The sequence below is a fragment of the Anabrus simplex genome, chromosome 12, assembly GCF_040414725.1.
Source record: "Anabrus simplex isolate iqAnaSimp1 chromosome 12, ASM4041472v1, whole genome shotgun sequence".
Taxonomy (NCBI): domain Eukaryota; kingdom Metazoa; phylum Arthropoda; class Insecta; order Orthoptera; family Tettigoniidae; genus Anabrus; species Anabrus simplex.
The window spans coordinates 103,085,499-103,102,905 of NC_090276.1; the positions used below are offsets into that span (position 1 = coordinate 103,085,499).

A 17,407-nucleotide genomic window follows, 5' to 3' on the forward strand; every position below is an offset into this window, starting at 1 on the left:
TTTGCTTTTATGACGAGAAATATCAATATCGATCCCTTGCGGAATGAATCAGCCTTTGTGGCGGATCAGAACGTTTTGAAAGTTTCAAATGAATGCAAAAGACCCTTTGATTTTTCTAACCGATTGTTTTATATCTCCAGATACGTGTACTCCTTGTTTAATATTTTTTCTCTTGTCTTATATTTCTGCTACGTACTGTTTCCACCGTCGTTTGAATGGGATGGATGTTTGTGATGCTTCGAGGGTATTATTCCTGTTAACGATATGGGCCTGCACCTTTACTTTTGTACCTTTTGTCTGCGTTGAATTGACCGTGTGAAATAACTCGCGATCCGTGTCGGAGCCCGTGATATGCTGGCAACGTATGCATGGTTTATTATATGGCCCGATGGATATGCTTATTGCCGTGCTCGTGGCCTGTGATGTGTCTGCGCCCGTTATCCCGTGACTGCGGGAGGTCACTATATTGGTTGTGTCGTGGCGATATTGCTGCCATGTATAGCTTATCGTGTTGGAGTGAAAGGTCTCGCGCATGCTGTGATTGAATGAATGGGGGACAACAGACGTCGTATTTATGTTTGTATTTTATTGAATGTTTACTTTTCTTTTCATTTCATTTGTTCCCTTTGAGATTCGTCTCCTTCTTCCTTTGAGCCCGTACCTGTGTCGACCATACGTTATCGCCTTTTGGTCACTATCTGTTGTTTCATTACGACATGTCTTGCGCATGCTTTTGGTCCTCATCCCCCTGTTTACCCTATGGGTGCTTAGGTACTTTTACCCTCTTGCTCCTTGATTTTTTTCTTGGGGAGAGGATTGTTGCCATTCTGATACGTCGAATTTTGTGTAGGCTTGTACTGCGAGGGTGTTTTTTTAAAATTTTGTTTGACAAACGATGCTTACTTGCATTGACCAAATAAGTTTCGTGCTATGAATTTGAACAAAAATCTGGTGGGAAGCGTGATGTGTGCACCTCCTGGCATAATCAATTACGGAATGTAGTCGCACATTTCCCTCGAGTGTCGGCGGCAGTTCTACCCATTTGAATTTGCATTTATGTATAAAACTTTTATTATTCTTCGTTGATCTGGTTAATTCCATGTTAAATTTTATATCCCAGTAGAATGCACTCATGTTGACCACAGCATTTATATAGAGACTCTTTTATTCTTAGTCTCCCCATCTGTTGAGGTTGATTATTCAGATGTATCATGAGACAATTTCAATACAATTATTTTTGTAAGCAATGTGTTCATGCTTAATTAGAAATTAAATTCGTGTATGGTCTTAACAACTGGCGACGAGGATAACTGTCAAACTTCAGAGGGAAATTATAATATTGTGTGTGAATGAAAATATGTTCTGCGATTAGTGAATGAACGGAAATACGAATGTCGTGTTACCTGTATAGCCTCAAGCACGTAAATATCATATTCCTAACATTCAATTAATTTTGTGTGAGACATAACTCAAACATTCCTACATGGATGCAGACTAGTTTAAGCAATATTTTGCGACAAGAATGCCAATCAATAGGCACTCCTAGATCAACTGGGAAGTCATGCAACAGTTCAATCTACTCAACCTATTATTAATTCGATTACATTTCTAATTCCAACCTTCGAATGTTTCAACTCACAAGCAGAGAACTTTCGAAATTACAGGCAACGCTTTGAAAACTATCTACAACTGAAAAATGTGTTCGCAAACAAGAAATACGCAGCTCACATGAAACTTAATATTCGATTGGATCTACGAGTTATAACACATTATCTGCACTCGTGGCACCGAAACACCTAGTGATTTCGATTATGACAATTCAACTGATACCCTAGAAAACACCCCTCTGTGGGTGGGGGCAGTAGAATAACACCCACGGTATCCCCTGCCTGTCGTAAGAGGCGACTAAAAGGAGCCCCAGGGGCTCTGAAATTTTGAGCGTGGGTTGGCGACCAGGGAGCCCTCAGCTGAGTCCTAGCGTTGCTTCCACTTACTAGTGCCCGGCTCCTCACTTTCATCTATCCTATCCGACCTCCCTTGGTCACTCTCGTTCTTTTCCGACTCCGACGCTATTAGGTTTGCGAGGGCTAGGGAGTATTTCATTTTCACGCCCTTCGTGGCCCTTGGCTTTCTTTGTCCGATATCTTCATTTTTTCGAAGTGTCGGTTCCCTTCCATTTTCCCCTCTGATTAGTGTTATATAGAGGATGGTTGCCTAGTTGTACTTCCTCTGAAAACAATAATCACTACCACCACCACCCTAGAAAACACCTTTGTCCTAAGTAGAATGTTCTTGTAGCCCAGCACAGTTTTAATCCACTCACCAGCTTGAAAACCAACCTATTGCTGACCATGTGGCTACATTTAGGCGAGCTACAATTGACTGCTACTTCAATTCTGCATGTGAATGTAAGGTAAGCATTGTTGATGTATTTCTAAGAGCACAATTCATCAGGGGAATTTATGACAGTTCAATTCGTGAACAAATACTCCAAGCAAATGTTCAAGAATTCAACGAAATTATAACAAAATCTATCGCTCTTGAAGCATGTAAGTTAGACAGCAAGGAACTATCACCATCAGCTGTATACAAGGGTACTTATAATGATTCTGTAAAAAAAATCAATCACAAATCAAGGCAGGACGCATCTCACGATGATGAAAGCCAAGCAATACCAGCAGACAAGTCCAGATCAAAAATTGACTACAAGGAATTGGGAATTCAAAATATGTGTTTACGGTGTGGTAGAGACAATCATCTGGCGAAGGACTGTAGGACTGATTTTAACAATCTGAAATGCATTTCATGTGGAAAACTCGGTCATACGTACTTTGTTAGCAACGAGAAGGAATTCCAAAATCGACTCTCATTTTCTTCAGGAAGAAGATATTACTCAAACATTTGGCGTTAGCCATATAATAGACATTTTTCAATATAACGGTTATCCACATGCGAAGAAATTTTACGCTAGTGTTCTTATGGAAGTAATACCCCAGAGATTTGAAGTAGATTCTGGGGCGGGTTTTACCTTGCTATCACGTTCTACTTTCAAAGCTCTTGACTTACCTGTACAACTCGAGAAATCTGAGGTTGCATTTCGTTCTTATACTAGAATGTGTTTTTACCTGATGGCCAAGTTAACGTTACTGTTTCTTATCAGAATAGAACTTCATCTGAAGAGTTGTATGTAGTACCAGACGACTTCGAGCCACTTCTGGGGCGTGTATGGATCCGTCACCTTGGTATTAATCTTCAAGAAATTGACCATGAAGCGGAGTCAAATACTAGCCATATCGATATCCAGTCAGTCAGTAGTATTACTGAGATAATCAAGAGATTTCCAGAAATTTTTGAAGAAAAGATGGGGTGCGTGCCAAATTTTAAAGTGTCTCTCCAGCTCCGTAAGGATGCCAAGCCAGTATTTCATAAAGAACGTGACGTTCCATATGCCTTACGAGAGAAGGTAGAAAAACAATTAGCCGATTTAGAAACAGGTGGGATAATCTCAAAAATCTATTACAGTGATTGGGGTTCGCCACTAGTAGTAATTCCAAAGTCCGATGGCGGAGTTCGAATTGCGTTGAGTACAAGGTAGGAGTTACTGACAAATTAGTAGCAGCAAACTACCCAATTTGGAAAGTGGATGACATTTTAAATGGCTTGAGAAACTCGAGGTAGTTTTGCCGCCTTGATATATATAAAGGATATCTTCAACTCCAAGTTGATGAAGAGAGCAGCAAGATCCAAACCATATCAACACATCGAGGTACATATCGCATGCATAGTCTTTCCTTTGGGATAAAAACAGCTCCGTCCGAATTTAATAGAATCATAGATAAAAGTTTTATCGGGACTATCAAAAACTCATTCATATTTTGATGACATTATTATCCATGGATTTACGAAAAGAGAATGTCAACAAAACCTATTTGCCCGCCTCCAAAGGCTCAAAGAATTCGACTTACATCTAAATCAAAGGAATTGTGCTTTCTTTGAAACCGGCACCGAATATCTGGGCCATGTTACTGAATATAACAAAATCATGAAGTCACCAGCGAAAGTTAAAGCAAAACTTGGAATGCCTCGTCCGGTCAATACAGACGTTGTTCGAAGATTTCTTGGAATGATAATATATTATTCAAGATTCATTCCAAATACTTCAACTATGACCTACCCTTTGAGGCAGCTTCTCCGCAAGAATAAGAGGTTTCATTGGACTAGTTCATGTGAAACAGGATTTGGCAGATTGAAGGAGGCGATTGCAAGTGATCGAGTGCTGACACCTTATAATGCAGATCTACCACAGGTTCTAGCTTGTGACGCCAGTCCAACAGAAATTGCTGGAGTCCTGTTGAAAAGCCTATCGTATTTGCTTCAAGGTCCTTGTCTTCAGCTGAACGTAACTACAGCCAACTGGATCGTGAGGCTCTAGCAATTATGTTCGCCGTCAACTATTTTTATATGTATCTATTTGGACGCAAGTTTAAGTTGATAACAGACAATAGCCCACTTACCAGAATCTTCCATCAGAATTCAAGATTACCAGCTACGACTTCTGCTAGATTGCTAAGATATGCATCATTCCTTTCGGGGTTTGGCTATGAAGTTGAGTATAGGAAAGGTTGAGAACATACCAACGTTGACTGCTTGTGAAGAGCAGCGAACAATCAGTCGCACATTTCAAATGACATGGTGTTCAATGAAGAAGTTCATAAACTCCATCGCTGAAATGGCAATCACGGAATTAAATCCTGACAGAATTCGAATTTCAACAGAAAAGAATAAATTGTTATAAAAAATCTAAGCAGAGCTCATGTCATCTGAATCCATAGATAATGAATTCACGCTAGATGATGGAATCTTATTCAAAGGTCAAAGAGTCGTCATTCCTTCAAAGCTCCAGCCATTAGTCCTGAAGGAATTACATAGTACACACATGTAGGGATTACAAAAATGAAACAGTTAGCAAGGCGGTGTTGCTACTGGAAAAATATCGATAAGGATATTGAGAAAATGGTAAAATCTTGTCAGGCCTGTGCTCACATTCGATCCTCTCCAGCGAAGGCACGTCCCTGCAGAAAACTGGAGCTGCGTCCACATTGATTATGCAGGTCCATTTCAAGGTTTCTACTTCCTTCTAATTGTTGATGCAAAATTCAGGTGGGCAGAAATCAAAGTAATCCGAGAAGTTCCGACATCTGCTAATACAATTGAGCTATTAAGAGAAATATTTTCATTTCATGGATTCCCAATAGCGATAGCCTCTGATAACGCTACAATATTTGTAAGTGATCTATTCAAATCCTTCTGTAGAGAACGCGGAATATTCGAAAAATTCATAGCTCCTGGACATCCGGCAACTAACGGAATAGCAGAATGAAACGTCCAGACGCTAAAACGTCGACTAACAGCCATGTCGAATGAGCCCTTATCTATATCCAGAAAAGTGCAAAAGTACCTTCTGAAATATCATGCCACCCCTCTAGATTGTGAAAAATCACCAGCTGAATTGTACCTGAACAGACCATTACGGATCAAACTAGACGTTATTCGACCAATCAAACAGGAAAGAAATCAAGAGGAGACTCATGGACATCGCAATCTAAGCGTGGGAGACAGAGTCCAAGTGAAATTATATGAAAGGAATAAAATGTCATGGAAGTATGGATTAGTCATTGGAAAGTTTGGTCATTTACATTACCAGATTCAGCTAGATGATGGTTATAGCCTCAAAAGACATATTTCTAGCCCCAAGTCAACAAGAAGAACGTCCTGAATATAAACAACCTTCCATCTTCACTGACAGGATGAATGAAACAATCCCTGGGGGATATCAAGGACTTGAGGCGGAAGAAGACATGCGAAGTCGAAGACTTGAGTGAGAAGAAAACGGACCTCCACCCCCCAAACCTAACCTGCCGACCAGATAGGAAACGCCGTCCGCCGCAGTACCTTAAGGACTATGTTACTGAAATTTTCACCGATTCTCTTCTACAATACAAGCGTGGGAGACTGTTATATCCCAGTAGAATGCGCGCATGTCGACCACAGCATTTATATAGAGACTGATTGTTAGTCTCCCCATCTGTTGAGGTTGATTATTCAGATGTATCATGAGACAATTTCAATACAATTTATTTTGTAAGCAATGTGTTCATGCTTAATTATAAATGCAATTCGTGTATGGTCATAATATTAAATACATTTTCCCCTCCTTTTCTTGATGTTTTGTTTGAATAAATTGTGAATTTGAGTACTTCTCTGCTATCATTCACAAGTAGCATCAGTCCTTTAAGGTTTAATTTAAGGGACCGGTTTCTTGCACCTTTCTCAATCGTGGTCCTTGGACTTGAATTTCCTCTGTGTATTGCATACATAGGACTTTCACATGTCTGCGGGGTAGAAGTTCGGCTCGCTGTTCGGTATCCGTTTCCTGTTCACTTTCATAGTCCTCGCCCTCGAGTTGATCACTAGGAATTTCATCAAACCAAGCTAAAATTTTATGACTTGAAGCCATCGTCAGGCGCTAATTACACAACACATTAATACAATAAGTTGCAAAGAACAGTTTCAGCTATGGAACATTGTCCAACAATAGCAAAACTATCACATACACAGAAATTAGCACCAAAGTGACTGGTAGCGTGTGAAGCAAAATGCTTACTGTTGACGGTCGCTGATAGTTCCTCCCTCCCTGTCCCTTCTCAAGGACACAGATATATGTTCCAGTGCATCCGTCCCTCTCCCAAAACTGCAGTGCGAAGGTACATCAGGGCTCAAGTTCGAAACTACATTCTGTACAAAAGCAGAAGATTTTCAAGGACCGTGAGAATTTTGCTCATATAGCAACCACTGGCAGGCTAGTATGTATGAAAATAATCCCGGTCAATAAGATAATAGACATTATTAGAACGAATTTAACCACTCAAGGTCACGTCGGGAAGTTAGAGAATGATCAGTTCATGAAAATTCTAGAGTTCGTCACAAAAACAACTACTTTTCATTCAAAAATTTTTTATAGTCAAGAGGGTTTACCAATGGGAGATCCTACGCTGCGTATATTAGCCAATATTTATTTAGACCATCTAGATCACTGCAAAATATTAAGACATATTCCTGGTTTCGATTTTAGACATGATTTGAGGACAATACCTTTGTAATAATAGGTAAGTGTTATAACAATAGTAACAATATCTAACAGTTTTTAAATTAATTAGATGAAAGAATAAAATTCACACTTGAATATGAGAAGGACAATACTTTGAATTTCCTGGATGTAACCGTTAAAAGGGAACCGAGCACATTCTGGTATAAAGTACACAGAAAGGATACATTTAATGCTGCGACCATTTAAAATGATTGTTTACATCCGGGGAGCCATAAGAGAGCAGCTAACTTCAGTATGGTTTATTGAGCCTTCAATTTACCTTTACCTCGCACAGAAATAGAAAAAGAATTATGATACATACAGAAGAAAGCTATTATGAATGGCTTCAGTGTTAATACCATCAATAAAATTATAAGTAAAAAAGGAAGAACAAGGTAAGATAAACACCAGAGAATCCCAAGAGTTCAACATATGCAAATTTCACTTTTACTAAACCAGGGGATATTTCAAATCACAAAATAATTTACGAGACAACTCTGTCAAGACGCATTTTCAACTAAAAACAATAATGGTCATATATTTTATAACCATAATAGTTTTAATCACAATAAAGAGGATTTCTTATATTCAGGAATCTATAAACTTAACTGCGATCAATGGTTCGTTAGGTACGTGGGACAGACAGGTAGGAGTTTTCAAACCAGATACCTCAAACACGTCAATGCCAACAGACACAAGATGTATTCTGCAATGAGTGTCCATATGTGGGACAATGTTCACCAATATACTCACATAAATACTTGACCATTTAAAAAAAAGTAAGCGAAGGGAACCTGGTGAGCAATTATGAAAATATTTATATAGTTTGGGACCAGAGTATTAACGCAAACAAAAATTTAAATAACGTACAGGAGAACAAACGTCCGTTTTGTGAACAAATACCATCGCGCCTATCATCACGGAAAATTAATAATTTGAAGTCACCTCCTCTAAATCAAACTTCCTGCACTCCTGCCCCTACTACAGGCCAAGCAATCATCCCTTCCCCCACCAATAGCACTGTTCCACCCCTTTCTGCCATTAGCCGAGTTCTGCTGGGTGAAGGAACACACAACTACAACACGCACAGTAGTGAGGCAAGACTCAGTCTAAACAAGCTATAGGGAGTTTCGAGCTTTTACGTCATACATTCATGACGGAATCTCCTTTCTTAGATATCCGACGGTTTTAAACCCATATCTCTTTCTTTCCAGACCTTGTCTTTTTCAAAAAGGAATATTCTTAATAATTAAGCCATAAATATGGTGGTCATGCAGCACTGGTCTTTGCCATGACAGGCGATCTCATAATTAAGCCATAAATATGGTGGTCATGCAGCACTGATTTCTTCTACCAGAATAGCTCAATTTGAAAGTAAATTCTAGAAGCTAATGCCTTTAAATGTTCTGATATGGATTCAGAACCATCCCTTTTGTGAGGCCAGAATTCGATTTCCCCAGTCAACTCACTGAAAATACCAGATTCCATCAATGCTTGCAACATTGTTCAAGTATGGTCGTTCATATTAAACTCTGCAGAAAGATTGTTCGCAAGAAGTCTTAAACTACCTCATTAAATGTGTGTATATTTTTTCTCCAATGCTTTCTCAACAGTTCAAAAGGAACATCTGTTTTATTTTTTTGCTTGTTGCTTTACGTCGCACCAACAGAGATAGGTCTTATGGTGACGATGGGACAGGAGAAAGGTAGGAGTGGGAAGGAAGCACCCGTGGCCTTAATTAAAGTACAGCCCCAGCATTTGCCTGGTGTAAAAATGAGAAACCAAGGAAAACCATCTTCAGGGCTGCCGACAGTGGGGTTCGAACCTACTATCTCCAGAATACTGGATACTGACCGCACTTAAGTGACTGCAGCTATCGAGCTTGGTACTTCCGTTTTAAATCTGGACAGCAACAATCAACATTGATTCCATACAAGACGTTATGGCAGGCTTGTCACATATCAAGTTACATTTCATTCTTTAACATTGAAGACGACAAAACTTTTGCAAGAAGTGAGGTCTATTTTAGTAAATAATGTTTAAACATTGATATCTTTTGTGTTTCTCAAAAATGTCCTTCAGAAGGCATTGGTCTCTTCCATTTTTTCAAATTCTGAATTTTGGGTTGTAATCTACCACGTGATTTAGTGACTGATGAAATCTCCAACAGAGAAAAACATGGCCCTAAATACACTTAATATGTTTTAAATTAAATTGTTCATTTGTAAAGTGATGTTTATTGATTGGGTGGAGCTTAAACCTAACATTGTTTTTCGGTTACAAAATAGCATCCATATTTACAAAAGGACGAATTTGAAGCAGTATTCAGAACAAATAGCACATTTCAAAATAAGCCACTAGATAAAATACAAATAAAAATACATTTCTGGCATTGGGATTACATGAACTCAGATGCTTAAAACAAAACTGTAATGCCACATGGAGGCCTAACAAGTTACAATTTGCACACCATGTACAAAGTATACAAAACCATAACTATGTACAAGGGACACACAGCCTCTACTGAGCATCTGTGTGACAACTCCAAAAATCTCAAGAATATCAATGTTGATAATAAATATATAACTGTACAAAAACTATAGAAAAATCATTTAATACAAAAAAGGCTATGAAAATCAAAATCTCAACCACAGATAACCGAACTGATCACACACTCCTACTTCCGCAATTACCAGACGAAGTACAAATAAAAATATTTCTGCATTGAGATTATATAAACTCCGACCCTAAAATCTAAATTGTAATGCTACACGCAGACTTAACATATTAGTAAAGCACAATAAGTCATAAGATCCATTATATTTTATACATTCTTACTTCATTGATGTACATGGAGCGACTAATAAGTCTTTTTCGAAACAATTTGAAAAGAATTGAAGGGAGAGACTACAAATACATTTATGCAAATTAACATCAATGATATATGATGTCACAGAAATTCTCCAGCAGCAGAGCAATGTCAGCTGGATAATGTTACGTTAAACACTTCCATAGTCAGTAGAAAAACCTATAAGATATGTCAGAAATTGGACAATTCTAAAGTAACTAAACAAGCATGTTTGAGAAAATGACCCCTTAGGGACAATTACACACAATACAACAGGGCCCCATGTGGTACTGGACACAACGCTAACTAAGTGCATTTTCCGACAGTAAAGTAGCACTCGTACCAAAAGAAATGATGAGAAAACATATCATGTCATTCAGCAAAATACAGTCATTTTTCTGTTTATGGAAAGCTCTTTGATCCTCCTCATGTGAGGTTTAACCAGTTATGTTTACTGTTAGATTTTATACACAAGTACATTCACTTCCTGGTGAAAACCTTCTACAGCGTGTGTACTCATATGTCTTTTTAAAGAACTCCGGTTCTTAAACGTTTTAAAACATTCATCACACCGGTGTGGTCTATCTGCAGAGTGAGTTAGCAAATGCTGCTTAAGAGTGTTTTTCATCAAGAAAGAATTACCGCACTCATTACAGGAGTACGGTCGATTGTCGGTGTGTGTTAAAATGTGACTCTTCAGAGTGGCCTTAAGAGCGAACCACATTCCACATTCATTACATTGGTATGTTCTATCATCTCTGTGTGTTGTCATGTGATACCTAAGGCCATAAATACGTAAGAAGCTCTTACCGCACAGACAACATTGATGTTTACGTTCTTCAGAATGCAATAACATATGAGTATTCAGAGCCGGCTTCATAGAGAAGCTACTACCACATTGAGTACATATGTACGGACGCAGATTAAAGTGAGATGAGATGTGCTGTTGAAGATACCATTTCCGAAGGAAACTACTCCCACATATGCTACAGACATGTGGCCTCTCTCCGGAATGAATACGCATGTGCTTTCTAAGACAGTATTTATTCGAAAGTTTCACTCCACATTCTTTGCAGTTAATCCCTCTGTTTGCACTGTGAATTAACAAGTGTGTGTTTAACCGAGATTTCAAAGAAAACGAAGAACTACACTCATTACACTTATAAGGCCGATTTGCACTATGAATCAGCATATGATCCTTAAGGTAGGATTTCAAGGAGAACGATCTACCACATTGAGTACATTTGTATCGGCGATCGTTAGCATGGGTCTGCAGATGATATTTAAGTTTAAATTTTGAACTTAAGGATTTACCACATTCATTGCAATGAACGTACTGGCGTTCACTAGAATGAGTTTCTAAATGATCTTTAAGTTTAAATTTTGAACTGTATGATTTACCACATTCATTGCAATATACAGACTGTTTTCTGGAGTGATTAACCATGCGTTTTCTGGAATTAGTTCCCCCCGACAACCTAGCACATTCATTATAATGGTTTGGTTGTTCTCCTGAATTAGTTAGCGAACGGCACATAACATCACTCTCCGTTTTCGTTAGCATGCAGTATTCATTAGATGAATCCACTGCACCACTCCATAATACTGCAACGTTCTGCACACTGCAATACAAAAAACCAAATATCAATCTGGAGAAAGAGAACAAACTAATATACAATACACAACATGCCCCAATACAGGCACTGAAATATTTCTTTTCATATTGTAAAATATCTCTACCAAAGGTAGAATACTCGAACAGCATTATGGTATAGCCGATGACTACAAAAAAATTTTATGCTCGCATTACACGATACAGGATTCTACAGGACAATGTAAAGAAAGTACAAGCAGATAATCCATGAATATACGCGAGTATAAACATAAAAACCACTCTACAATTAAGCCAGCTGAGGAGTACTAAACTACTTTGGAATTTATTGTGTTGAAGCAGGCTTTTGACTTGATCGTATGCCGATCACTCTTCTCAGTGCTGAGAGAACAAAGTGTAATCTATAGGGACTGTGGATTCTCAACTTGTGGTGGCTATACTAACTACACAAGGGTGCTGTGGGTTTACACTGAAGCATCTGAATGAAGCTTAGAGCTGCTCTGCTTGATGCAGTAGTAAATTCAAAACACAGTCACACACCTAGAATTTTATTCATTCCCAAAAAAGAGAAACATCAGGGGAACAGCATAAATGTGGATTCAGGAATGGTCATGCCGGTATTAATATTACAATATACTAACTTTAAAATTTAATACAGGCTACTTATTATAACTGACTTTTAAGTTAGTACGAAGACCAATTTATCAATGAAGTTTGATAAATTATGATCAATTTTACAGTGAAAAAATGCTTCCCATCTGTGATAGATAGATAGATAGATAGATAGATAGATAGATAGATAGTGCCTTTATTGGTGGCAAAGTTAGGGCTCAAGGCCCTCTCTTACACTTAACCACTGTGCACTTTAAGTAAATCTTCAGTAGGAGAAGATCTGGTTATTATTGTCTAATTTTATGGGTTTCAAAATGAGAACATTATAACAGTTTACCTTAGAAAGGTGCTAGAAACAATAGGCAATACTTGGTTATTCAGTTCTGATGACTTCTTATAGGAGCCAATGCACATATCAATAACTTACTGCTCACTTTGTTGGGAAATGTGGTCAGGAGACCCTTATAATCTAGCATATTCTGTTCAATTTTCCAGATGATTTTAAGAAATAAACTGCTTCAAATCATGCAGTATCCTAGATACGAAAAATCCACAAAAGAAGAAAGAAAATCAAACAATAATATTAATGCACTACAAGACTTCAGTAAGTATAAGGCCTACACTGACAAATGCAAGTAATCCTATGTCAGCAATATCATTTAATTTTGTGCAATTAATGGGTGTGTGTTGTTTACATACACATCTACTGCAATTCATGCTAAACATAAATCGCATAATAAATGTTCAGAAAACAGATGTAAACAATATGAAATCATTAGTGTAAATCCCAAGCGAACTTAGCAAAGAAGCTTACATGGTCCGCAGTCCAACCAAGGTTTGTTTAATGACCTCTTTCTCACATTTCATCGAGAGCTTTAATGCAGGGGATAATTTTCAATTGAACCACAATCTGTTTCTCTGTTACAATTATAAATATACTACACACATAGGAAAATTTATTCATATAATCCCCATATTTTACTGTCCAGATCTCCACAATTATTACAAAATAGCTATTTTATTTCGAATATTAGAAACAAACAAATAACCTCAAAACAAAGAGTGATATATTAATGAAAACATCTACAGATGTTCCCTTAAATACGTTCCAATTCTTTTCAAAAAGTCATATTCCTGAGAGCAAACATTTAATAACAGGAAGCATATTTAAGTATTATGCAGGTGTCCTTGACCTTTTGGTAGGACCTGTACTGTGTTTGTGGACAAAAAGTGAAAAAGAGTTGTTTACATCCTGACAACGCATTAAGCCAGTAGAAAAGGAATAAGTACACATTTAATTGGTTCAAATCTGTCAAACAATCCTCATAAACAGAATACACTGAGCGTAGAATGTCATGTAATGTATTTTGATGAGAATGATGGTTTGGTCTTGGCTACACAGAACTCCTGGGAGAAGCTGATGTAATGCCCTTCAATATTATTGCTGTCTTTGAATTTTTCATTAATTATTTTAATTCTTGTTGTTCTTATTGATATAATTGCCTCATTTATTTGCTTGGCTCATGAGACTCAGGTTCAGCTCAGGAATATTTCTGTCTGATCCAGTCGAATCCATTGGGTAACATGTACCTTTCCAGGGTAAAATGTTTATAGACTTCCACTCCATGGCGATTTCTGCTTACTGTATGATAATTATTGAACTTATCTCCATGATCTACCTCTTTGAAATTTTATACATGAAGGTGCATGGTAAACTACAGGTCACATCAGTGAAGAAGTCGAGGCCAGAGAGCTGAATATACCAGCTAATTAAAAAGTTAACAACCTGGCAGTCTCAACCTGTTGCTCTGAATCATCCTCCAAATTTTGTTTTGATTTTTCTTTCTTTCTTTTATTCCTAAGAGGATCAATTTATGAAGATACTTCGCACCTGTCACTTATGATCAAATCTAAAATTATCACTCTGTTGATTTTTGAGATATTGTGACAACTTAGTGAGTGAAGTCCCAGATTGCCAGTGATCACTCGATCCTGCAGGAACCAAATCTTGATATCAAGACCAAATTGTGAAAGAACTGATAGAGCGCAAGTTATACATCAGAGGGCACTGTTTAATGTCCACAATAAACAAGGAATACTCTTATTAATGAGGTGAATGTGTACATACACACATACATATATTATCATTAAAGACTGTTATGCCTTTGAACGTTCAGTCTGCAAGCCTCTGCGAATTTACTAAACGTCGCCACAATCCTCGATTTGCAACTAGTGTTGTGGCCTCATTTAGTATATACCTCTTATCTTTAAATCATTAGAAACCGAGTGTAACCATTGCCGTTTTGGTCTACAACTACTTCTGTTACCCTCCATGACAGAGTCCGTTATCCTCCTAGGTAACCTATCCTCCTCCATTTGCCTCACATGACCCCACCACCAAAACCGGTTTATGCATACGGCTTCATTCATAGAGTAAATTCCTAAATTAGCCTTTATCTCCTCATTCCGAGTACCCTCCTGCCATTGTTGCCACCTCTTTGTACAAGCAAACATTCTCGCTACTTTCATGCCTGTTACTTCTAACTTATGAAAAAGAGCTTTCGCTCCCATAAAGCAAAGATCGTCTGAAAACAGACCGATGTAAAGATAGTTTCGTCTGGGAGCTGACTTCCTTCATTCAGAATACTGTTAATCGCAACTGCAAACTCACTGCATTAGCTTTAGGACACCTTGATTCAATCATACTTACAATATTGCCATACTGGAAGAAAACACAACCTAAATACTTGAAATTATCGACCTATTCTAGCTTTGTATCACCAATCTGACATTCAATTCTGTTGAATTTCTTACCTACCAACATCAATTTAGTCTTCGAGAGGCTAATTTGCATAACATACACATTGCACCTATTTTCAAGTTCCAAGATATCAGACTGCAGGCTTTCGGCACAATCTGCCATTAAGACCAAATCGTCAGCATAGCCCAGACCGGTTACTACATTTCCACCTAACTGAATCCCTCCCTGCCATTTTATACCTTTCAGCAGATGATCCATGTAAACTACAAACAGCAAAGGTGAAAGATTACAGCCTTGTATAACCCTTGTATGTACCCTGAACCAAGAACTCATTCTACCATCAATTCTCACTGAAGCCCAATTGTCAACATAAGTACCTTTGATTCATTTTAATAAACTGCCTCTAATTCCATAGTCCCCCAGTATAGCAAACATCTTTTCCCTCGGTACCCTGTCATATGCTTACTCTAGACATACGAAACATAAACACAACTACCTATTCCTCTCGTAGCATTTTTCAATTACCTGGTGCATACTGAAAATCTAGCTGCCTCTGTGGATCCGTGGTAGAGTGTCGGCCTCCGAATCCAAGATAGCGAGTTCAAACCTGGCAAAGGTAGTCGGATTTTTGAAGGGCAGAAAAAAGTCCATTCGACACTCCATGTCGTACGATGTCGGCATGTAAAAGATCTCTGGTGATACATTTGGTATTTACCCAACAAAATTAATTAAATCTCAGCCATAGACGCCCAAGAGAGATCCGGTTTACCCTGTCTGCCATCTAGCGGACCTAGAGTAAAACGGAACGTCGAAATTGACGAGCAGACAGCCAGATGGCGTCAAATCGAAATGTCTGCACACGGTAGCTGAGGCCATACAATTATTATTATTATTATTATTATTATTATTATTATTATTATTATTGAAAATCTGATCCTGTCAGCCTCTCTGTGGTCTGAAACCACCCTGGTTTTCATCCAATTTCCTCTCAACGACTGATCGCACCCTCCCTTCCAAGATGCCAGTGAATACTTTGCCTGGTATACTAATCAATGAGATACCTCAATAGTTGATGCAAACCTTCCTGTTCCCTTGCTTATAAATAGGTGCAATTACTGCTTTTGTCCAATCTGAAGGTACCTTACCACCACTCCATGCTAATTTTACTACTCTATGAAGCCATTTCATCCCTGCCTTCCCACTATACTTCACCATCCCTGATGATGATGCTTGTTGTTTTGAGGTGCCTAACATCCAAGGTCATCGGCCTTATAATTCACCATTTCAGGTCTCATTTCATCTATTCCTGCTGCTTTATGAAACGGAGTTTATTTACCATCCTTTCTACTTCCTCAAGCGTAATTTCACCAACATCATTTTCCGCCTCCCCATGAGCTTGGCTGTTTGCAACACCAACAGGATGATTTCCTTTTATGTTGAGAAGATGTTCAAAATATTCCCTCCACGTCTACAGTGATTCCCTGGGATCTATTATGACTTCACCTGAATCACTCTAAACACTGTTCATTTCCTTTTTCTCTCCCTTCCTATGATTCTTTATTACTGTCCAGAAAGGTTTCCCTACTGCTTGATCTAGCCTTTCCATGTTATTACCAAAATCTTCCCACAACTTCTTTTTGGATTCAACAACTATTTGTTTCGCTGTTTCTTTCATCTACGTACAAATCTGCCTGGGCCCTTGTTTGGAGCCATTTCTGATAAGCCTTCTTTTAATGTTTACAAGCTACTCTCACTTCATCATTCCACAAAGATGTTCGCCTTTTCCCATCTTTACACACAGTTGTTCCTAGGCATTCCCTTGCTATTTCTACTACAGCATCCGTGTATGGCACCCATTCACTTTCTATAACCTGAACCTGCTGACTGTCTGTTGTTCGAAATTTCTCACTAATCATATCCATGTACTTCTAATTTCTTCATCCTGGAGATTTTCTACCCTTATCCGTTTGCAGACAGATTACACTTTCTCTACCCTAGGCCTAGAGATACCTAGTTCACTACAGATCAGATAGTGCTGAGTCAATCAATCAATCAATCAATCAATCAATCAATCAATCAATCAATCAATCAATCAATCAATCAATCAATCAATCAATCAATCAATCAATCAATCAATCAATCAATCAATCACAACTGATCTGCATTTAGGGCAGTCGCACAGGTGGCAGACTCACTATCTGTTGTTTTCCTAGCCTTTCCTTAAATGATCACAAAGAAACTGGAAAATTATTGTGCATTTCCCTTGGTAAGTTATTCCCATCCCTAACTCCCCTTCCTATAAACAAATATTTGCCCCTAATTGTACTCTTGAATTCCAACCCTACCTTCATATTGTGATCTTTCCCAATTTTAAGGACACTACTCAAACTTATTTGTCTACTGATGTCCTCCCATGCATCTCTCCAT

General features: G+C 38.2%; 1 protein-coding gene across 5 annotated transcripts in view; it reads right to left on the bottom strand.

Annotated features, from left to right (window-relative positions):
- Positions 1 to 9,377: 9,377 nt before the first annotated feature.
- The window catches only part of LOC136884100 (gastrula zinc finger protein XlCGF57.1), a 122,463-nt gene continuing 114,433 nt past the window's right edge, over positions 9,378 to 17,407 (bottom strand). For all 5 annotated transcript variants that reach the window (XM_067156134.2, XM_067156133.2, XM_068229833.1 and 2 more), the window contains one exon: positions 9,378 to 11,617. In XM_067156134.2, coding sequence (XP_067012235.2) covers positions 10,453 to 11,617 — 1,165 coding nt within the window. In that variant the 3' untranslated portion in view covers positions 9,378 to 10,452. The remainder of the gene's footprint in view (positions 11,618 to 17,407) is intronic.